The sequence below is a fragment of the Pelophylax lessonae genome, assembly GCF_965119305.1.
Source record: "Pelophylax lessonae genome assembly, chromosome: 12".
Lineage (NCBI taxonomy): Eukaryota > Metazoa > Chordata > Amphibia > Anura > Ranidae > Pelophylax > Pelophylax lessonae.
This window is the reverse complement of record NC_138779.1, coordinates 31183901-31208523: the sequence shown is the minus strand read 5'-3', so window position 1 is coordinate 31208523 and position 24623 is coordinate 31183901. Positions and strand designations below refer to the sequence as shown.

General features: G+C 46.9%; 2 protein-coding genes across 2 annotated transcripts in view; one reads left to right on the top strand and one right to left on the bottom strand.

Moving 5' to 3' along the window:
* Positions 1-12237, bottom strand: part of PEX14 (peroxisomal biogenesis factor 14) — a 282226-nt gene extending 269989 nt beyond the window's left edge. The window contains exon 1 of the mRNA XM_082274523.1: positions 12087-12237. Within this exon, the coding sequence (XP_082130649.1) occupies positions 12087-12122 (36 nt within the window). The 5' untranslated portion in view covers positions 12123-12237. The remainder of the gene's footprint in view (positions 1-12086) is intronic.
* A 159-nt stretch (positions 12238-12396) lies between these two features.
* On the top strand, positions 12397-24414 carry LOC309567698 (DNA fragmentation factor subunit alpha-like). Its single transcript, XM_082273137.1, has 6 exons — positions 12397-12511; positions 14447-14608; positions 14704-14846; positions 18541-18730; positions 19132-19268; positions 24021-24414. Exons 1-6 carry the CDS (start codon positions 12427-12429, stop codon positions 24192-24194), a joined length of 891 nt encoding a protein of 296 aa, XP_082129263.1. The 5' UTR covers positions 12397-12426; the 3' UTR covers positions 24195-24414.
* Positions 24415-24623: the final 209 nt, after the last annotated feature.

Genomic DNA, 24623 nt, shown 5'->3' with positions numbered 1-24623 from the left:
CTCTCTGGGATGGAACTAGGTTGGATTTTTCTAGGTTCAGTAGCCACCCTAGGCTTTCTAGGAACTGTCTTGCCTCCACTAGGTCCCTGGACAATTGTTCCTGTGAAGATGCAAACAGGAGCAGGTCGTCCAGATATGCAATTATCGATATCCCTCTGAGCCGCATTGGTGCCAGGGCCTCTGCCAGGGCCTTTGTAAATATGCGGGGGGAAGAGGATAGCCGAAAGGAAGAGCCTGGAATTGGAAGTGTTTTACGCCTTCCTTCGTTTTTATGGCAAGTCTGAGGAACTTCTGGCTCTCTTCTGAGATCGGAATGTGAAGGTAAGCATCCCTCAGGTCTATGGAGGCCATAAAGCAATCTGGGGGGAGAATGGTTTTTATTGAAAAAATTGACTCCATCCTGAATCTTTTGTATGTTATCGAGAGGTTCAGGATCTTTAAATTTAGGATGAGTCTGAATTTCCCTGAAGTTTTGGGTACCACAAAAATATGTGAGTAGAACCCTTTCCCTAGTTGTCCTGGAGGAACCTTGCATATGACTCTTTGTCTTTCTAGGTCCTCTAAGGAGGATAGTAAGGCCGAGGCCTTCCTTTCGGATTTTGGAAGCTCGGTTACAAACATCCGGTGGGTTGGGGTTGTTGAGAACTCCAGCCGGTATCCTTTTCGTATGATCTGTAGTATATACTGGCTGGAGGTGATCTCCTCCCACTGTGTGAGGAAGGTCCCCAATCTTCCTCCCACTGTGGTGAGTGTGTCACTGTGATTTCTTGGGGGGTTCAGGAGGGCGAAATATAGCTCCTCCTCGGCCCCTACCCCTTTGGACCCATGGTTTCCTTTGTCCCTCAAATCTTTTGGGGACAGAGAAATTCTTTTGTGAATAGGGTTTCTTTTTAGAAAATTCCTTTTGTGTTTGTTTGACAGGAAAGGACTTCTTGCGGTCCGCTGTTCGGTCTAAACACTTTTCAAGCTCGGGGCCAAACAAAAGATCCCCTGTGAAAGGTATACCGCAGAGTTTTGCCTTTGAACCTATGTCTCCCTGCCATGTTTTCAGCCAGAGAGCTCTTCTTGCTGAATTGGCTAGGGCTGAGGATCTTGCTGACATGCGAACTGACTCTGCTGAAGCGTCCGCAATATAGGCCACACTCTGGAGGAGTACGGGGAAGGAAGACAGAATTGTCTCCTTAAGGGTATCTGCCTCGATGTGGGCTTTAATCTGGGTTAACCAGTACTCTAAATTGCGCGCGACCACCGTCATGGCCATTGCGGGTTTTAGATTGCCCAGAGTGGAGTCCCAAGTTTTCCTTAGCAGGGAATCCATCCTTTTGTCCATAGGATCGGGTAGGGAACCCATGTCCTCGAAGGCCAGATCCGTGTTCCTTGATACCCGAGAAAAGGCTGCATCCAGTTTGGGAGTTTTATTCCAAACTGAAGTTTCACCTTCGTCAAAAGGATATCTCGTTTTCAGGGCCTTGGAAAAGAAGGGCTTTCTCTCTGGGTCCTGCCATTCTTTTTTGACTGCTTCTACGAGAACTTCATGTACCGGAAAGGTTCTTTTCTTATGTTCGCTTAACCCGGCGTACATTTGGTCATGAAGAGAGAGGGTCTTTTTCTCTTCCTGAATCCCCAGGGTGGTATGAATAGCTCCCAGGAGCTTTTCCACCTCTTCAAGGGTCAGCTTGTATCTGGAAGTTGTCGTGGATTCACCATCCAAACCTTCCGTATCCGACTCCCCCTGTGAAACAGGGGGGGTACTGTCACATTCCTCTTGTGTTTGTAAGCCCCCCAGTGCCTCCCTGCTAGTTGAGGGCATCACTGGTGGGGGTGGGGTTGGTTCCTGTGTCAGCTGGGGGGAACCCTGAGGTATTTGGATTTTTGAGAATAAATCCTTAAATGAGTGAACGGTGCTTGAGAGCTCCTTGATGGAGGTAGCAAGGTCCTTATTCCTCTCCTCCTCATGTTCCCTAACTAAGTTGTCTAAGCACTCTTTACAGAGTGCTTTGGGCCAGGAACTTCTCATCGTGGATTTGCATGATGGGCATCTCTTTTTAGAATCATGCGGTTTAGAGCTGTCCAGGGATCTACCCTGAAATACATAAGGGTAGTGTTAACATTTTAACCCCAGCTGAATAACAGAGGGCCCCCTAGGGAGTGTTGCTAAGGCCACCTTCACCAAGTCTTAGTGTACCCCTTATTGTCCCTCCTTCCCCCCTGAGGCCACACCAGGTAAGGGGAAAACACCGTGGAGTTTTGGGAGGGAAAAAGTAAGGAGAGCCCTCCCCAGGACTCCTTACCTTTTGGAGGCTGGTGCTGGCATCCCCGGGAGCAATCGCTGTGGCCTGTGCCTCGGACATCTTCCAGGGGTGGCTCGCCGCGTTGTTTTCGGCTGTCTCCCAGCCTGTAATTGCACCAGCCTATTCGTCCGGCCCGCTCTCCTTATGCGCGACCCGGAACCGGAAGTCGCGACCTTTGCCGGCGGAAGTACCCGCCCCGCCGGACATGACGTCACCCGTCGTCCGACCCGGTGAACTCCATTGAAAAAACCTGCCGCGAAAAGCGGGGGGCGGGTAGCCTCCGTCGGGAACGCTCTCGCCAAGCGTGGAAAGCGGGCCCCCCAGTTCTCTACTCCCCCGAGCTGGACCTGGGGTGACATCATGCGGTACCTTTGCAGGTTAGTGGGCTCCGCTCTCGGTCCTGTAGTCTGCTGTAGCCGCCTTGAGAGAGCCTGGCTCCCTCTGGATTGTTAGCCTCAGCCCCCTGGCTGCTCAGCTCGGTCCCTTGGACGGTGTCTCCCTCCGGAGGAAACACCAGAACTGAGGCAGCATGCTGGCAGGGGGCTGATATCCAAGAAATTGGGGCGGTGTTTCCTCAGAAGGGAGGAGCCAGGTTCTCTCAAGGTGCCTGTCCTGAAAGACGATTTGGGAAATATATATATATATAGATAGACAGATAGACAGATAGACAGATAGACAGATAGACAGATAGACAGATAGACAGATAGACAGATAGACAGATAGACAGATAGACAGATAGACAGATAGACAGATAGACAGATAGACAGATAGACAGATAGACAGATAGACAGATAGACAGATAGAATGCCACCTGCACCCATCATTCAGATATCACCACTGAAAGCCCAGGTGGTCATATGACGTTCAACAGTTTGGAAATGGTCAAGCAGATTTATTCTCTCTTTTTGTCCTGTTTGCCATGATCATTAAAAGTGAAAGTAAAAAAAAGTCAAATTTTGGGTTGTCCCCAGAAAAGTAATAGAGGGGAAATCTTCCAATGGGGACACTAGTTCTGGTGAGCTGGGGGTTACAAAGGAATTTCCTTAATTTGTAGGGATTTCCTCTTACTTCCTGTTTGGCTATGAGACAGGAAGTGAGAGGAAATCTCTGCAATGGGACACAGAAAAAAAAAAATGTGACAGGGGAGGGGTTGTAACCTTCCCATACTCCATCCACAATGGGGAAAAAAAGAAAAAAGTTTTGCATATAGTTCTACTTTCATCTGCTCTTGGGTCCAGCACATTCTAAGCAAAGAAATTAGGAACTCCAGCGCGGTATCATACGTTTTGTTTTTTTACAGGAATATTTGTGACCAACGAGGAACGGATAGTGGATTGTTACAAAGGGTTGAGTGATATCTATGTGTTTATATTAGCTATGATCAGTGCTGTATTTTGGCCTAGGCCGACAAAGCCCAGGCCTAGGGCGGCACTTTGCAGGGGGGGCGTCATAAAAGCCGCCCCCCTCCGCCTTAGACTCTATTGGCCACTGATTGCTAGAGATGCCTCTCTCACCCCCCCCCCCCCTCTCTTTCTCTCACAACCCCATCTCTCTCTCTCACCCTCTCTCTTATCCCCATTTCTCTTTCTCTCTCTCTCTCACCCCCCACCTCTCATCCTCTCTCTCATCCCCCCTCTCTCTCTCTCATTCGCCCTCTCTTATTCCCCCCTCTCTCATTCCCCCCCTCTCTCATCTCCCCTCTCTCATCTCTCTCCTCTCCTCTCCCATTCTCTCTCTCTCATCCCCCTCTCTCTCTCTCTCATCCCCCCTCTCTCTCTCATCCCCCCCTCTCATCCCCCCTCTCTCTCTCATCCCCCCCTCTCTCTCTCTCATCCCCCCTCTCTCTCTCTCATCCCCCCTCTCTCATCCCCCTCTCTCTTTCTCTCTCTCATCCCCCCTCTCTCTCATCCCCCCTCTCTCTCTCTCTCTCTCTCTCTCTCATCCCCCCTCTCTCATCCCCCCCTCTCTCTCTCTCTCTCTCTCTCTCTCTCTCTCTCATCCCCCCTCTCTCTCTCTCTCTCTCTCTCTCTCTCATCCCCCCTCTCTCATCCCTTTCTCTCTCATCCGCCCTCTCTTTCCCTCCCTCACCCACCCCCCCTCTCTCATCCACCTTCTCTCTCCCTCCTTTTCTCTCTCATCCGCCCTCTCTTTCCCTCCCTCACCCACCCCTCTCTCATCCACCTTCTCTCTCCCCCTCTCACGAGATCTCAGAGGTTCATGCTAGGACTTGTAGTCCTTCAATTTTGGAGGGAGTCACATCCATTAAAAAGGAAGGAGTGGGGCAAATTTACATAGGAGGGGCGCCCAATTTTAGTCTTGCCTAGGGCAGCACAAAACAAAAATACACCACTGGCTATGATGTTAAATGGACAAAACTTATCACTCCGACTACCACTGACAACCAATTGATGAGCAACAAATACTTCAAGAGCATCTACCAATAAAACTGGACAAACCAGCCAGTGAAGAATATAGAAAAGCTGTTTTTTTATTCCCCCCCCCCCTCACCCTTACAATATGAAATTTACAGAAAGGTGGAAGAACACTTTATAAACTTCTGCAAAGTATAATGGAATTCCTCCTTGGCAGAGTCATTGGGGAGGACGGGTAAAATACAGGCAAAGGTCAGAGATAACGCCCAGCAGAGAGAGCGCTGGAGGAAAGCTGGATGAGCAGAACACAGACTGAGGTCCTGACCACATCTGTCTCTGGAGCAGCACAATCCGTTTTAAAGCGAAGCTCCACCCAAAAGGGGACACGACGCTTGTTCGCAGCCCCCCCTCCACTTCCACATTTGACACTTTTTGGGGAGTGCAGCAAAACAGAAAAAAAAAACAACAACTGCGCACTGTCACCCCCTTCCTGCCCGGGCCAATTTTCAGCGCGGTCATGCAGCACTGTACCCATATAAGATTTTTTTTTTTCCATAAAAGATTTTTATTTAGAAAAGAGTACAACGCAAAATATAGATCATAAACGTTATAAGGAGATCACAAAATGTGATATTCAAAGTGACACCCTATTGTGGGAGTACAAAAATCAAATAAAACACTCAATCTTCATGGAAAGTGTGCTAATATAGGTGGGGGGGGGGATAGGGGGGGGGGGGATTGGGAGAATACCTGTAAAGTAACTGCACTAATACGTGTCTAACTTGCAGCCATTCATAGTTTGTTAGAAAATTTAGCAAACAGGCAAGTTTTCTCCTTTAAGTGACGGGCATTCATAAGGTGGCACTCGTGAGGCGGCACCATCACCGATGGGCACTCATGAGGCGGCACTGACTATCACCGATGGGCACACATGAGGCGGCACTGACTATCACCGATGGGCACACACGAGGCGGCACTGACTATCACCGATGGGCACACACGAGGCGGCACTGACTATCACCGATGGGCACACACGAGGCGGCACTGACTATCACCGATGGGCACTCATGAGGCGGCACTGACTATCACCGATGGGCACTCATGAGGCGGCACTGACTATCACCGATGGGCACTCATGAGGCGGCACTGACTATCACCGATGGGCACACATGAGGCGGCACTGACTATCACCGATGGGCACACATGAGGCGGCACTGACTATCACCGATGGGCACACATGAGGCGGCACTGACTATCACCGTTGGGCACTCATGAGGCGGCACTGACTATCACCGTTGGGTACTCATGAGGCGGCACTGATGGGTCTACACTGATAGGTGACACTAATAGGCTCTAAAAGGCAGCACTGAAGGGCACTGGTAGGTGGCACTCATGGAATACACTGATGAGGCACTGATGGGACAGATGTCACTTTACTGGAGACGGTTATCGTCTTTCTTCTTCTTCTCTCTTCATGCTGTCAGCGTGAGGAAAGAAAACCCGATAACCAGCTTATGTTTACAAACTGTAATCAGCTGTCATTGGCTGACAGCTGATCATGTGGTAAGGGGCAGCGGTGATTGTCCCTTTACGCCGATCTGTGACCAGCCAAACCTAAATGACCCAGCGATCACAGGGTGTTTGAGGATGTCCATGGACGTCGTCCTGGCAAACTAAGCCCGCGCTGTAGCCATCTTTCGACTAACGCACGGCTAGGAAGCGGTTAAAGTACATTGAAGAAACCCACCGAAGTTATGGCTGACCTCCAGCATTCCCTTCACTTACACACGATTGTACCGATTCTTCTCCTGGACTGAAATGCTTTACTCTGATTTCACTGCACACTGTAAGCTTCTCACATTGTGCACTAGAAGCTGCAGCATTCCTCCCCATCCCCTTTCATTCACTGGATATCAGTTCTTTCACTTAGCCCCCATTCACACCGGTGTGATTTGTCATTTGATAGGTCCAAATCACATGACAAGTCGCACCCTATTGTCAGCAATGGAACCGTTCAAATCAGAGCAACGCAGACTTTGTGATGCCAAATGGATTTAAAAAAAAGCAGATCCTACACTGTTTTTGGCGATTTAAATTGCAACTTGCATAGACATCGGTGCACGAAGTCACAGAAATGTCAGCCAAGATGTACCTGAATTCACATTGACGTGCAGCATTAAAATCATGCGATTTGGGGTGATGTTGCAAGAATTCAAAGCCGCATTCAGTGTGTGCCGGGGCTAAATGAGATTCACCGGGGCGTGTGAAAGTTACCCATGTTGTTCTGCATGTATATTCAGGCAGCCCAGGAATGCCCACTCCTCCAGACGGACATCCACCTAACGAGGCATTTAAACTTCCCCTAAGAGCCAGCCCACTGCTTGTATCCGGACTGAGCGCTCTCGGGAGGAGTACTGAGGCAGGGTGCTGTGATGTTTTTAGGAAGCGGTGTACAGAAACCTGCCGGCCCCTCCCACCACCCGTTATCTGTTTGCATTGCACAAAGAAGAACAAGCCCCTCCCCTGACACTACACGTGGCCCGCCTCCCCCCGACACTACACGCAGCCTCCCCCCCCCCCGACACTACACACGGCCCGCTGGCCAGCCCCTCCCCCGACACTACACACGGCCCACTGGCCAGCCCCCCCCCACCCCGACACTACATGCGGCCCACTGGCCAGCCCCTGACACTACCCGCTGACCAGTCCTCTCACAGGTGTATGCTTAACCTCTTGCAGACCACCCCATGCACATATGGCGACTGAGCCTCCCCCCAACACTACACACGGCCCACTGCCCAGCCTCCCACTCCCCCCGACACTACACCCAGCCTCCCCCCCCCCCCGACACGCGGCCCGCTGGCCAGCCCCTCCCCCGACACTACACGCGGCCCGCTGGCCAGCCTCCCCCCCCCCCGACACTACACGCGGCCCGCTGGCCAGCCCCTCCCCCCGACACTACACACGGCCAACTGGCCAGCCTCCCCCCCGACACTACATGCGGCTCACTGGCCAGCCTCCCCCCCCCCCCCCCCCCCGACACTACATGCGGCCCACTGGCCAGCCCCTGACACTATCCGCAGCCCACTCACAGGTGTATGCTTAACCTCTTGCGGACCACCCCATGCACATATGGCGACGGAGCCCCCCCCCCCAACACTACATGCGTACATGCGGCCCACTGGCCAGACTCCCCCCCCCCCCCCGACACTACACGCGGCCCGCTGGCCAGCCTCCCCCCCCCCCCAACACGCTGCCCAGCCCCTCCCCCCAACACTACACACGGCCCACTGCCCAGCCTCCCCCCCCCCCCGACACTACACACAGCCTCCCCAGACACTACACACGGCCCGCTGGCCAGCCCCTCCCCCCGACACTACACACGGCCCGCTGGCCAGCCCCTCCCCCCGACACTACACACGGCCCATCCGATTCCCCCATAGAGATGCATGGGGAACTGACAGCTGTGTCTCCGCACACAGCACAGAGAACAGTTGTCATCCTCCTGCTCAGCGGGGGATCGGCGAATCAATCCCCCGCTGAGAAAAAGTCAGTCCGACGGACGGATAGTGTGAAAGGGGCCTTCATTTCTCCCCTCCCCCCCCCACTAAAAAAAGATTTCAGTTTGTTTTTCGAGTTGTACAGTTTTTAGGTCACATTAAAAGTTGGAAAAAGTTCTGAAATGATTTATCTTTGTCTCAAATTTTACATCACAGAAACCTGACATTTTCACATGGGTGTGCAGACTTTTTCTATCCACTGCCCCTGTATTGGGATTTTTTTTTTTTTTAACCAGCAGAATACATTTTAGCCTAAATTTAAAGAAATTGGATTTTTTTGGATATGTTTTATGACAGAGTAAAAAATATTGGGGTTTTTTTTTCCCTAATACCACCAAAAGAAATCTCTATTTGTAAGAAAATAAATGATATAAATGTCATTTCTGTACAGTGTTGCATGACTGTGCAATTACCAGTTAAAGCAGCGCAGTGCCAAATAGCAAGCAATGGTTTGGCCAAGAAAGGAGAGGGGGGGGTAAAACCTTCCGGAGGTGAAGTGGTTAAAGCAGAACTCCAGGAAAAAGGTTCTTTCTTCCATGCAGGGTGCCCGGATTGCACGGATTATTTGCTTCCTCCGATGTCACTGCACACTGTGAGCTTCTCACCATGTGCTTCCTCCCCAGCCCCTTTCATTCACTGGATATCAGTTCTATCACTGGATATCAGTTCTATCACTTAGCCCCCATTCCCCCCGGTGCGACTTGTCATTTGACAGGTCCAAATCACATGACAAGTCGCACCCTATTGTCAGCAATGGAACCATTCAAATCAGTGTCCAGGGGGGACACAGAAAGGAAATACTCCAACCATCCTTCTATCCTCTGCAAAACAGAACCCCCCCACCATTCAGCAGTGGACTCTTCCTGCTGGAAACACAGGGATCGGTATTGCACAGGGAAGACAGAAGCCCTGTAATGGGGGCACAGCCACCCCCTGCATGGGGGAATAATAATCTTCCCAGAATTCCTCTGTCTGCCCCTATGATGGAGCCTCGCACTGACATAGCACATCACTTCCATCACATGGGTGAGTCCTTCCTTCTACCAATATATCCCTCAGGGGTACAGTACTGAGGAGGAGGTATGAGGCACTGAGTGGAAGAGTATGGTACAGAGGCTGAGGCACAGTAATGAGGAGGTATGAGGCACTGAGTGTAAGGATACAATACTGAGGAGGAAGTATGAGTACTGAGTGGAGGGGTACAGTAATAAAGAGGAGGTATGAGGCACTGAGTGGAGGGTATTGTACAGAGGATGAGGCATGAGGTACAGTAGTGAGGAGTAGGTATGAGTTACTGAGTGGAGGGGTACAAAACTGAGGAGGGGGTATGAGGCACTGAGTGCAGGGGTATGGTACAGAGGCTGAGGCACAAGGTACAGTAATGAGGAGGTATGAGGCACTGAGTGGAGGGGTACAGTAATGAGGAGGAAGTATGAGGCACTGAGTGGAGGGGTATTGTACAGAGGGTGAGGCATGAGGTACAGTAGTGAGGAGGAGGTATGAGGTACTGAGTGGAGGGGTATGGTACTGAGGAGGAGGTATAAGGCACTGAGTGGAGGGGGTATGGTAGAGAGGATGAGGCATGAGGTACAGTAATGAGGAGGAGGTATGAGGCGCTAAGTGGAGGGGGTACAATACCGAGGAGGAGGTATGAGGCGCTAAGTGGAGGGGTATGATACAGAGGATGAGGCATTAGGTATAGTAATGAGGAGGTATGAGGCACTGAGTGGAGGAGTGCCATACTGAGGAGGAGGTATGAGGCACTGAGTGGAGGGGTACAGTACTGAGGAGGTATGAGGCACTGGGTGGAGGGTATGGTAGAGAGGAAGAGGTATGAGGCACTGAGTGGGGGGTATGGTACAGAGGATGAGGCATAGTAATGAGCAGGAGGTATGAGGCACTGCGTGGAGGGGCCCGGGACTGAGGAGGAGGTATGAGGTACTGCATGGAGAGTCCTAGGACTGAGGAGGAGGTATGAGGCTCTGAGTGGAGAGGCCTGGGACTGAGGAGGAGGTATAAGGCACTAAGTGGAGGGGTCTGGTACTGACAATGAGGTATGAGGCACTGAGTGGGGGGGTCCGGGACTGAGGAGGAGGTATGAGGCACTGAGTGGAAGGGTACAGTAATGAGGAGGTAGGAGGAGGCACTGAGTGGAGGGGTACAGTAATGAGGAGGAGGTCTGAGGCACTGAGTGGAGGGGCCAAGTACTGAGGAGGAGGTATGAGGCACTGAGTGGAAGGGTACAGTAATGAGGCGGAGGTAGGAGGTACTGAGTGATGGGGGTAGAGCCATGAGGAGGAGGTAGGAGGCACTGAGTGGATGGGGTACAGAAATGAGGAGGTATGAGGTACTGAGTGGAAGGGTACAGTAATGAGGAGGCTTTATGAGGCACTGAGTGGAGGGGTACAGTAATGAGGAGGAGGAGGTATGAGGCACTGAGTGGAGGGGTACAGTAATGAGGAGGAGGTATGAGGCACTGAGTGGAAGGGTACAGTAATGAGGAGGAGGTATGAGGCACTGAGTGGAAGGGTGCAGTAATGAGGAGGAGGTATGAGGCACTGAGTGGAAGGGTACAGTAATGAGGAGGAGGTATGAGGCACTGAGTGAAGCTGTACAGTAATGAGGAGGTATGAGGCACTGAGTGGAGGGGTGCAGTAATGAGGAGGAGGTATGAGGCACTGAGTGGAGGGGTGCAGTAATGAGGAGGAGGTATGAGGCACTGAGTGAAGGGGTACAGTAATGAGGAGGTATGAGGCACTGAGTGGAAGGGTGTAGTAATGAGGAGGAAGTATGAGGCACTGAGTGAAGGGGTACAGTAATGAAGAGGAGGTATGAGGCACTGAGTGGAGGGTATTGTACAGAGGATGAGGCATGGAGGTACAGTAATGAGGAGGTATGAGGCACTGAGTGGAAGGGTACAGTAATGAGGAGGAGGTATGAGGCACTGAGTGGAAGGGTACAGTAATGAGGAGGAGGTATGAGGCACTGAGTGAAGGGGTACAGTAATGAGGAGGTATGAGGCACTGAGTGGAGGGGTACAGTAATGAAGAGGTATGAGGCACTGAATGGAAGGGTACAGTAATGAGGAGGAGGTATGAGGTACTGAGTGGAGGGGTACAGTAGAGGAGGTATGAGGCACTGAGTGGAAGGGTACAGTAATGAGGAGGAGGTATGAGGCACTGAGTGGAAGGGTACAGTAATGAGGAGGTATGAGGCACTGAGTGGAAGGGTACAGTAATGAGGAGGAGGTATGAGGCACTGAGTGGAGGGGTATAGTTCAGAGGCTGAGGCATGAGGTACAGTAATGAGGAGGTATGAGGCACTGAGTGGAAGGGTACAGTAATGAGGAGGAGGTATGAGGCACTGAGTGGAAGGGTACAGTAATGAGGAGGAGGTATGAGGCACTGAGTGGAAGGGTACAGTAATGAAGAGGAGGTATGAAGCACTGAGTGGAGGGGTATAGTTCAGAGGCTGAGGCATGAGGTACAGTAATGAGGAGGTATGAGGCACTGAGTGGAAGGGTACAGTAATGAGGAGGAGGTATGAGGCACTGAGTGGAGGGGTATAGTTCAGAGGCTGAGGCATGAGGTACAGTAATGAGGAGGTATGAGGCACTGAGTGGAAGGGTACAGTAATGAGGAGGAGGTATGAGGCACTGAGTGGAAGGGTACAGTAATGAAGAGGAGGTATGAGGCACACATGGCAGGTGACAGTTGTCACCTGCCATGTATATATACACAGAGGTATGAGGTAGACCCAGGAAAGGAGGTATGAGGTGTACACAGTGAGAGAGGTATGAGGCACAGCTCGGGGTGTCAGCAGTGAGGTATGAGGCCCGGCTCCCCTCCCCCTCTCACACTCACCTGAACAGGCGGCTCAATCCGATCCGAGGAAGCCATCTTCACAGACCTCAACAATGGATCGCCGAGCGCACAAACATCAGCCAGGCCGGGAGCGGAGCGCCGAGCGCTGGACTCTGACCCCGGCCAGGCCTGCGGATCACGTGACTCGAGCTGTCACACAGGTGTCTTGTCGGATAATGCCTCCCGTCGGATAGTGCATCCGACGGACTGCGCATGCTCCGTAAGTGACGTCACTCCAGCTAACTCCAATCCCCGGCATGCTTTGCGGCCCCGAGAATGCGGAAGTCCCCGCCGGGGGCTTGTCTGACACGTGACCAGATCCTGGCCAGCGGCGGAGGGTATGAAGCGCTGTGTGCTGAGTGTGAGGGGCAGCCGGGAGAGGCACGGGGTGGCCGCAGCCTCACTACAGGAGCTGCATGACAAAGGTGAGAGCATGGTGTGTACTGTGCCACCTCCCTGTATATATCTTCCCATAGAGAGACACACAGCTCATCCTCCAATAGGGAGACACAGTTCCACCACCTCTGCTGTCATTTACTGCTATTTTGTATTCTCTGCTTTTTATTTATTTATAGAATTGTTGTTCAGTTATTTTTTTTTTAAGTTTTATCTTCAGGAAGAGTGGGAATAAATCAAACCATAGCTGAGTTATTACTACACAGTCTTATTACTATTTCTTTTCCCTGGAAGATGAAGTAATGTTATCCATTGCAGCAGATCATCATAATAATAATATTATATTATTTATTATATTATTTTTATTATTTATTATTATTCTTATATTATTATTTTTATTATATTATTTATTATTATTATATTATTATTATTTTTATTATATTATTTATTATTATTATGTTTAGGACGTCCAACCAGCAATTTGAAAATAAATTAAAATTAATTATATATAATTTCTTCATTCTCTCAATTGCTGGTTTAGACCTCTAACTATAACAAATATAAATTTAATATAAAAAAAAAAAAATATATATATATATATATATATATATATATATATATATATATATCTATATATATATATATATATATATATATATATATATATATATATATATCTCTGTGTGTGTATATATATTTTTATAATTTTTTTATTTTAATAATTTTATTTTTTGGAGGTCTAACCAGCAATTGAGAAATATAGATAGATAGATAGATAGATATATAGATATATATGTCATTCAGCCTATTGTCAATTTGTTATAGATGGAAGTCTAACATGTAATTGAGAGAAAAAAAATGAATTAAAAAAATAAATATATTTATATATGGACAATAGGCTGCATGACAATGATTGATATATCTATCTCTCTCCCTCAATTGCTGATTAGACCTTCAAAATATAACAATTTTTTTTTTTTTTTTTTTTGTTAATAGTTTTTTTATATTTCGGAGGCTTAATCAGCAATTGAAGGAGGGAGAGAGAGATATATCTATCATCAAAATATATCTTTTTTTTTTTTTTTTTTTTTTTTTCCGTCAAAAAAATAAAACAAAAAAAGTATGTACTGTATTAGTATTTTTTTTCTGGTTAGACCTCCAGCTATAACAAATTGACAATAGGCTGCATGACAACAACAGATAGATATGTATGTGTGTGTGTGTGCGCATTTTAAAAAAATTACATTATCATCAAAAAGTTGATTTCAGTAATTCAATTGCAAAAAGTGAAACTTCATATATTTTATATAGATGTGTTACACACAGAGTCATATATTTCAAGCATTTCTCTTTTTTTTTTTTTTTTTATTTTGATGATTATGGCTTACAGCTAGAGACCACCCCAAATTCAGTATCTCAGAAAACTGGAATATTACGGAAGACATATATATATGTGTGTGTGTGTAAGGATTTTTAATACAGAAATGTTGGCTTGGTGAAAAGTCTGTCCATGTACAGTATAGGTGGGAAAATTCCCCTAGAGTTGGGATTTTTTAGGCACAAAATGTTTGTGCCTAAAAAATCCCAACTCTAGGGGAATTTTCCCATCCACATTGCTTTAGGGATGCGGCACACCCAATAGGAACACTGGCCACGAGCTAAAACCCCCATGTACATTTATAGGGTGCACTCAGTACCTGGTTGGGACTCCTGTTGCATAAATTCCTGCATCAATCACTGACTGTGGAAATGTCACACTGGACCGCATGCAACTTGAAATGTTACACTCTGTGTGTAACGCCTCTATATAAAATGAGTTTCACTTTTCCAATTGCTTAAATAAATTAACTTATTTTTAACCCTGGTTAACATTTTAGGATGAGTCTAAAAATTAAAAAAAAAAAAGGGGGTCGATGGGGGGAGTTAGGTTCCTCTTCAAGCAGATCTCTGTTTTTATTAATCAGCTTTAAAAGTCCTGAATGTGGACCCCACGAAGGAGCCGGTCACTCTGGTCCTGGCAGAAGATGGGACGATTGTGGAAGATGACGACTATTTTCTCTGTTTACCTGAAGACACAGAATTCCTGATTCTGCAAGGAAACAAGAAATGGGCTCCGACCTCAGTAGGTGTGTAATAGAGGGGAAATAAAAGTGGCGTGTATGGATGTGTAATCAGGGAGGGGGGAGCTACAAGGACTGTACTGAGAATACTCTTTCTTCAGATGGAGGCACTGCATGGCTGGCCCGGGAGTCGGTAGAACTGGATGATGTTGACGGCCCTGACTACCCGAAATGGAAGGTATTGGCTGCCCAGCTGAAGGAGAACCTGTCTAACATCATTCTGTTCTCAGAGTCAGACTTTCAGGTATGTAGAACACTGATTGATCTTTCATGATTTGTGAAAACAAGCCGTCCACAGATCTGCGCACATCGCAAAACCACTTTTTCTTCTCTCAGGAGAGTTTATTTTTCCAAGGTTCAGTTTACCTGCTTCCGCTTCTTCCTGTTTATTATACACTTTCTCTGTTCTGGACAGCAAGAGCTTTTTCATTTGCCTGTAGAAAAAAAAAATAATAAAAACAATATATATTCTCACAAATCAGTACACCCGTCACATTTTTGTAAATATTTTATTCTATCTTTTCATGTGACAACACTGAAGAAATGACACTTTGCTACAATGTAAAGTAGTGAGTGTACAGCTTGTATAACAGTGTAAATTTGCTGTCCCCTCAAAATAACTCAACACACAGCCATTAATGTCTAAACCGCTGGCAACAAAAGTGAGTACACCCCTAAGTGACCATGTCCAAATTGGGCCCAAAGTGTTAATATTTTGTGTGGCCACTAGTGATGCACCGAAATGAAATTCTTGGCCGAAGCCGAATAATAATGAAATGCTTGGCCGAATACCGAACGCGGTGTTTCGCATTTTTTCCATTTATTTTGCCAATTTTTTCACCAATAAAAATGCATAGAAGTGCCCATAGCAATACACATAAATGTGCGGAAATGTAATGAAATGCAGGTGCATTTGTGTTGTCCTCTGTTAATGTAATGGGCCCTGAGCCTAGATTAACATTGATGCAGTCTGGGATTTGCAGTGATTTCTGTGCACTTAGTATTAGTAGTTCCCCACACTGCTTTACAATCACACTCCAGTCAGTGACTGTCTATGCTGCCTGGCAGAGGTGCACAAACTGCACAAATCCCAAAAATGGCTGGGCATAATGGCAAATTATTTGGCAGATAAGACATAACAGGAAAATGAATAATAGGTGTCATCATAGTATGAACCGCTATCGAGTCATCATAAACTAACTCACCGGCGGTCCGGTGTCACTGTGTCTTGCCGTGGTGCTGTCACGTGGTGCCTGAAGCTGCTCCGCCGAGTCCGACTCCGCCGCTCTCGTGCGCTGGCTCCGCCTCCGCCCCACAAGCCCGCCCACCCACACTGCTCCAAACCAACTGGCAGCCGCTCGCCTCGGCTCGGCTAGTAGCAGACAATGTGGGTGACCGTGACAGACAGCTGGAGGAGCCGATGAGACACAGATACGGCGGCCCAGACCAGTCAGAATACACCGTGCACCCACCACGACGATATCGGGCCATGTTAATAACCACGATAGCGGCAATAAATTTATTCGGCCTATTTACTTATTCGGCTGCCGAACATTTGGTGCATCCCTAGTGGCCACCATTATTTTCCAGCACTGCCTTAACTCTCTTGGGCATGGAGTTCACCAGAGCTTCACAGATTGCCACTGGAGTCTCTTCCACTCCTCCATGATGACGTCACAGAGCTGGTGGATGTTAGAGACATTGCGCTCCTCCACCTTCCATTTGAGAATGTCCCACAGATGCTCAGTAGGGTTTAGGTCTGGAGACATGCTTGGCCAGTCCATCACCTTTACCCTCAGCTTCTTTAGTAAGGCAGTGGTTGTCTTGGAGCTGTGTTTGGGGTTGTTATCATGTTGGAATACTGCCCTGCAGCCCAGTCTCTGAAGGGAGGGGATCATAATCTGCTTCAGTATGTCACAGTACATGTTGGCATTCATGTTACCCTCAATGAACTGTAGCCCCCCAGTGCCGGCAGCACTCATGCAGCCCCAGACCATGACACTCCCACCACCATGCTTGACTGTAGGCAACACACACTTGTCTTTGTACTCCTCGCCTGGTTGCCCCCATACATGCTTGACACCATCTGAACAAAATAGGTTTATCTTGGTCTCCTCAGACCCAGACCACAGGACATGGTTCCAGTAATCCATGTCCTTAGTCTGCTTGTCTTCAGCAAACTGTTTGCAGGCTTTCTTGTGCATCATCTTTAGAAGAGGCTTCCTTCTGGGATGAAAGCAATGCAGACCAATTTGATGCAGTGTGCGGCGTATGGTCTGAGCACTGACAGGCTGACCCCCCCACCCCTTCAACCTCTGCAGCAATGCTGGCAGAACTCATATGTCTATTTCCCAAAGACAACCTCTGGATATGACGCTGAGCACGTGCACTCAGCATCTTTGGTCCACCATAGTGAGGCCTGTTCTGAGTGGATCCTGGCCTGTTAAACCGCTGTATGATCTTGCCCACCGTGCTGCAGCTCGGTTTCAGTGTCTTGGCAACCTTCTTATAGCCTAGGCCATCTTTATGTAGAGCAACAATTCTTTTTTTCAGAGACTTCTTTGCCATGAGGTGCCATGTTGAACTTCCAGTGACCAGTAAGAGAGTGAGAGCGATAACACCAAATTTAACACCCGCTCCCCATTCACACCTGAGACCTTCTAACACTAACGAGTCACATGACACCGGGGAGGGAAAATTTGCTAATTGGGCCCAATTTGCGCATTGTCACTTAGGGGTGTACTCACTTTTGTTGCCAGCGGTTTAGACATTAATGGCTGTGTGTTGAGTTATTTTAAGGGGACAGAAAATTTACACTGTTATACAAGCTGTACACTCACTACTTTACATTGTAGCAAAGTGTCATTTCTTCAGTGTTGTCACATGAAAAGATATAATAAAATATTTACAAAAATGTGAGGGGTGTACTCACTTTTGTGAGGTAAGTGCGTGTGTATTTGTGAGGTAAGTGTGTGTGTGTATTTATTTATCTCTAACACACTGATCAGCCATAACATTATGACCACTGACATAATAGACACTGACAGGTAAAATGAATAACCTTGATTATCTTGTGACAAGTGAGTGGTATATATTGGGCAGCACATGAACATGTTGTCCCTGAAGTTGATATGTTGAATGCAGGAAAAAAACGGGCAAGTGTAAGGATTTGAGCAACTTTGACAAGGGCCAAGTTGTACTGGCTGGCCGGGTGGGTCAGAGCAACTCCAAAACTGCAGCTCTTGTGGGATGTTCCTGATCTGTAGTGGTCAGGACCTACCAAAAGTGGTTCAAGGAAGGGTCATGGGCAGCCAAGGCTAATTGATGCATGTGGGGAGTGAAGGCTGGTCTTTGTAGTCAAATCCAATGGAATCCCTACTGGTGCTCGAATTGCAGAAAATGTGAATGCTGGATCTGATCGAAAGGTGTCAGAACACAAAGTGCATTGCAGTTTGTTGTGTATGGGACAGCGTAGCTGCAGACCAGTCTGGGGGGCCCATGCTGACCCATGGTGGTTTGGCATAAACTGTAATATGAAACATTGTATAGGCTACTTTGGCCAACCTTCTTCTGGAAATGCGTGCTTGGCTTTATCTGGCATCAGTATTTTGAATGGTTGTTCCAGAACAAATATGTAGAAGTTCTAAGTATTTTGCTGGGTAAATACTCGTTTTTGGGTTGATTTTGCCAAAACCAGAGTGAAAAATCTGGTGCAGATTTGCATGGTAACCAAAGAGCTTCTAACTTCAGCTTGTTCAATTAATCTTTGACAAAATAATCTGGAAGCTGATTGGCTACCATGCACAGCTGCACCAGTTTTTGCACTCTCCAATTTTAGCAAATAAACCCCTTTTAGAGGCAATGAAGATACTGAAGCCATTGAACCAGTGTGACAGCCAGGCACATAACATTTTCATTTTTATCTGTACTTCCTGTAGACTCTGATAGATGTAAAAATGGAGGACCTCAGCAAAGAGGTGGCCATGTCACCCAATAAGACAGAAATGCTGCAGGATACACTTCAACGGCTTCTAGACCGCCGGGAAGAAGAGCGCCAGTCCAAGGAGCTTCTACAGCTGTATCTGAAGGCTGTGGGGAAGGATGACGTAGATGGCCCCCGGCTTCCAGGTGAGTGGATGGAGCCGATCATACCACACGGTGCTCTAAATATAACCTCTTGCCACTAAAATAACACATGTGCAGTGGCAAGGAGGATGTGCTTTCTAGCCCACAAGCTGCACATATGCATCCATGGGCGGCAGAACTTTGTGCTGAGCATGCTTACTGCACGCTCTCAGCACAGGGAACGAGCTGTCCAAGTCCGCTTCGGTCCATGCTAATGATCGGGAGGTGTCAGGACTGGCTCTCAATCACATGACCACTGTGACAGCCAATGACAGTGGTCATGTCATTGGTCAATCCTTTGCTGCCGTTCCACCCTAACATACAGATTTTTATCCAACCCACCATCCCAACCCCCTCCCCCTCCTCAAATGTCTGTCTATTTTATTTTTTATTTTTTTTCAAAGGGGCATCAGAGAATACGGCTAAAGCAGATAACGAGGTGGAAGGGACAAGCCACAAAACTCCGCTCCCAAGCCACGTGCTTCGAATATTAAAGGAAAAAAAAATGCCACATCTCAGCTTATCAAATGAACAGCTGGAAGTAAGTATAGTGTTTGAAGATGATGATTTTCTGGGCAGCATAGAATACAAACTGGCTGATAATGTTACAGCCTGAATGTATATTTATTAAAGTAGAACTGACGCTCAATTAAATGCATTTTCTTGAGGAGGAACTGGACTTTGGAAGCGGTGTCCAAAAAAAGGCAGACGGAGGGTAAAGGACTGGTCACCAATATTGCCTGTGTTCTCCCTACAGATTATCTTTTACCAATACTGACCTTACCATCTGTGTTTGGGCAACCATGTTGGTAGATGGTAGAGGCAGGACTTTGCTTCCTCTTATCAGAGCCTCCAGCAAGGAGAACAGTGCGTTGCACAGTAGTAGTGCAATTTCACTTCATATCTTCTGAGACGAACAGATCAAAGGCACTGTCTGCACCTGATTTAATGCGTCAGATATACGGCTGTAAGGTTGTAGGCATAGCCGTGCCTAGACACACTTGCATACGTGAAAGTTGTGTGTGTGTGTGTATATACAGTGGGTACGGAAAGTATTCAGACCCCCCTTAAATTTTTCACTCTTTGTTATATTGCAGCCATTTGCTAAAATCATTTAAGTTCATTCTTCTTCCTCATGAATGTACACATAGCACCCCATACTGACAGAAAAACACAGAATTGTTGACATTGTTGCAGATTTATTAAAAAAGAAAAACTGAAATATCACATGGTCCTAAGTATTCAGACCCTTTGCTGTGACACTCATATATTTAACTCAGGTGCTTTCCATTTCTTCTGATCATCCTTGAGATGGTTCTACACCTTCATTTGAGTCCAGCTGTGTTTGATTATACTGATTGGACTTGATTAGGAAAGCCACACACCTGTCTATATAAGACCTTCCAGATCACAATGCATGTCAGAGCAAATGAGAATCATGAGGTCAAAGGAACTGCCTGAAGAGCTCAGAGACAGAATTGTGGCAAGGCACAGATCTGGCCAAGGTTACAAAAAGATTTCTGCTGCACTTAAGGTTCCTAAGAGCACAGTGGCCTCCATAATCCTCAAATGGAAGACGTTTGGGACGACCAGAACCCTTCCTAGAGCTGGCCGTCCGGCCAAACTGAGCTATCGGGGGAGAAGAGCCTTGGTGAGAGAGGTAAAGAAGAACCCAAAGATCACTGTGGCTGAGCTCCAGAGATGCAGTCAGGAGATGGGAGAAAGTTGTAGAAAGTCAACCATCACTGCAGCCCTCCACCAGTCGGGGCTTTATGGCAGAGTGGCCCGACGGAAGCCTCTCCTCAGTGTAAGTTGTGTAAGTAAATGGTTTTAGCAAATGGCTGCAATATAACAAAGAGTGAAAAATGTAAGGGGGTCTGAATACTTTTCGTACCCACTGTATTTACTTGGTGTAACATCATCTTACACATTATTCAAAAAAAAAATGGGCTAATTTAACTTTTTTTTTTTTTTTTGTATTTTTTCCAAAAAAAATGTTTTTTAAAGACCGCTGCGCAAATACTGTGTGACATAAAGTATTGCAACGACCGCCATTTTATTCTCTAGGGTCTCTGCAAAAACAAGTGTGTGTGGGTTCTTAGTTATTTTCTAGCAAAAAATACAGATTTGATTTTTTTCAAAACATTTTATTGAGAAAAAGAAGAAGCAATACAGCAAAAGAAATAACCACATGCAAGTATACAGGCATGAACAGTAAATAACAGTAAACGATCATTGTAGTGTGGAGACAATCCCACCATCATATGTAGATACATTAAGGCCAAGAAAAGCAAGGACCAACCGAGGGTAATGGGAACCCCAAAATACACCGAGTGGTCACAGTGAATCGTTCGTCTCATGTAGAGCATGTATAAACTTGAAAGGTATCCCAAAATAAGGGGGAGCAGGCCCAGATACTGGGGTTCTAAAATGGGAGGGAATCCCAATTACAAGGATGAACACAAAAACTATAAACGTTAACGAGCCCTACATCGGGACATACTAAACAGGAGGGACTTGACCTAGCACGTGCCCATGCTCCGGGCACAGCCGGCCCAGGCACGACGACGGCGGGGTGCCACAAAAAGGGGGATAGCTTGAACAAGGTGGCGGTGGAGAGGTGCTTACTGTGTGGACTAGCCAGACAGCTAGGTAGCACCTAGGAAGGTGGGGGGGGAGGCGGGAGTAGAGGGAGGGAAGAAAGAAAGAAGAGAAAAAAAAAACCCTCACCCAAAAGCAGAACGTAAGTCAACATCAGCTGGCGAAAATGGACACAGTACTGATTTTAACTTGTAAGCAATACATGTCAGAAAAAAGCCTGAAGTGGTTAGGGACAATTAAAGAGGAGTCCCAGCCTGTAAATAAAAAAAAATAACACTTTCCTGTCCAGGGATCCCATGATCTCGGCTCCCCCAGCCCATCTGTCCATCGACTCGGGGTGGCATGTTCACTAAGGCTACATTCACACCTGAGCGTAGCGTTTTCGCGCGTTTTTTACCGCGATTTACAGGCGTTTTTTGTGCAGGCGTTTTTAGATTGAATAGAAACCAATGGAAAACGCCTGTAATCTGCCCAAAAAGAAGCTCATGTACTTTTTTGAGCGTTGGGCGTTTTGCTTACAGCGTCAAAACGCTCAGATGTGAACAGGGGCCATTGAAATGAATAGGATTTGTCTTGTTGGGTGTTTTGAGAGCTGATCCTAGAGCAGAAAAACTCCCCAAAAACGCCTACATGTGAACGGAGCCTAAGGGAAACCTGAAGTGAAGCCCTGTGGCACAGCCTGTTTCCTACTGCGCTTTCTGAATGGTCCCACTGTCTTCTGGGACCTTTGTGTCTCCTAGAAGGCAGCAGGGGGGGGGGGGGGGAGAAGGGTCCGGAAATTTCGTAGATCACTGTATGATTGTGTTGGTCTTACTCAGAAGTGGGAGGGGGTACCTGGTTTTGACAGGTTTTGTTCCTCCCTGAAAGGTGCCAAATGTGGCAGTGGGGGGGGGGGGGGGAGCAAACAAGCAGAGCATCCCTTTTTAGATGAAGCTCCGCTTTAATGTTACTAAACATTCCTTGCAACATGGAAATTTTTCATTTTTGAGTTCAAGTCCACTTAAGAGTAAATAAGGAGCCTTATTTGTCCTCCTAGTTGCCAGTACTGTGGAGTAATTCATCATAAAGGTTTACTGTTTTTTTAATTTCAGCAGATCAGGTCCCCCTGTTGCTTCCACCCCCCCCCCCCCCCCCGCAGTGACTTTGCCTCATTCTAATATCTATGTATACACAGAGCAGGTACAAAGGAAGAGGTGAGAGAGCAGAGTAGTTACACCTGCTTCACTGCATTTCTGTATTTTGAGTATTAATTTCCCCACAGTGCGTGCAGCTACAGAAGTCTTGAGGGCTTGTTTTAAAGCTTATTTACTGCTGGCTAGGAACATCCTAGATGTTTTGGCTATCCATAGCCTGGCTGTAGTCCTACATTAAAGCTGAAGTTTGGACAATTATCACACGTTAATGTAGGTCTGCATTCACAAATACATCATTAAATTTGTTTTTTTTATGCAAAGTGGTATAAGTACCTGAATTTGACCTTTTTATCAGTCTCCTGCAGTCTCTGTACAGCAGGGCTGGAGTGTGAGCGGAAGGAGGAGCCAGTAAGGTCATGTGCTGATAGGAGGAGAAAGAGTGACCGATGAGCTCATCACTGTGCCGCTGCTTCTTCTTTCACTGTCAAACCGGTTTTTGTTATTTTTATCTTTACAGGCATTTCAAATATTTTTATTTTTGTTGGGTGTTCTGCATTAAGATTTTAACTGTGTAGTGCAAGAGCCCAAGTTTACATTGCCCTGCATCGATTTTTTTTAAAGATCTGAGCACTGATTGCTTGGTTTTGTTCCTGTTAAACCACTTCAGACACCTAGGCATGGCAACAATGCGAGCCGCTTCCTGGTTTTTGTCTGCATGTGGCCGCATGAAGCCCCCCCTGCTAATCTATGCTGTGATTGGTTACAGCCTGAGTTTGTCAGCAGGTTACAGCCAATGATTTTGCCTGTATAACTGATTGGCTGTGACCAATCGCAGTACAGAGTTCTGTGTTTACAAACACAGAACAGCGACCTGGCTGAATTCAAGGAGAGAAGACAGCCAGATCCTATAAGTAAAAGTTACACACATAAACTTGTTGGGCACACAGTTAACCCCTTGATTGCCCTTCTGATCACCCCTGTCAGCCATTAGTGTCATTAGTACAGTATTGCTGATCACTGTATTGGTGTCACTAGCGATGTTAGTGTCTCTTCCAGCCAGTGTCAGTTGGCGCCAGATTGGCTGCTACACTATAAGTCGCTGATCACCGCAGTTATCAGATCAGTATAGCATCTATAACTGTGTAAATTCCAGTGTGTGTATGTGTATGTATGATATATATAAATCATATTTGTAGACGCTATAATTTTTTGGCTTGTATTTATGAAGAAATGTTATTTTCTTTGGATATATTTTATAACAAACCAACCAAAAACACTTTTCTGTTTTAAAATATATCCCCAAAAAAATAAAATGTCTTCATAAATGTAGGCCAACATGTATTATGTACATGTCTTTGGTTAAAAAAAAAAAAACACTTTTTTCTCTTTTTCTTTCTTTTTTCTTTTTTCTTTTTCTTTTCTTTTCGTCTTCTTTTTAAAAAAAAAAAAAAGATGTAAACCCAGTGGTGATCAAATACAATCAAAAGAAAGCTCTAAGTGGCCTGGTCATGAGGAGAGTACAACCTTTCAAGTGGTTAATCACTGGTTTCTGTTTCCAGGCTGTTTGTGCTCAGGACTCGGGCACCTTGGCAAAGGACCTGAACTGTAGTTTGCAGGACGTCCAGCAGATGCAGACGGTGTGTCTGGAACAGCTACATCTGCGTTACGAGCAAGTGCAATGTATGAACTCTCTGTCAAGCAAAACTCAGAACAAGAGGAAACTTCTTCCCTGAGGCACTGGGTGAGGAAGCCAGAGTGAGGTCACACATGAGGTGTAAAAGGCTGGGTGTGACGCGGCTTATAAAGTGCAAGTTAACTAACATGCCCCAGCAAGACGGGTCACATGACTCGGTATGAACTGCATCCAATGATTTTACAAGCCTGCCACAGTTTATGCCAAGCAAAGCGTATAAGCTCTTAAAGGAAACCTGGACTTGGTAAAATTTGTAGGCTGCCTTTGCTGACCTTCTCCTGAAATATGTTCCATGCCTGGTACCTTCTGAGTCCGTAATCCCAGAAACAAGTAGGCAAGTTAGGAGTTCTGACTGTATTTTCTTCGGCTCTTTCTGAGACGGCGAGCATTAAAACCAGGGAAGACCAGACAGTTGGCATTTTCAGCCTACATATTCTCTTATTACAGATTTAATTTAAAGTATAACTAA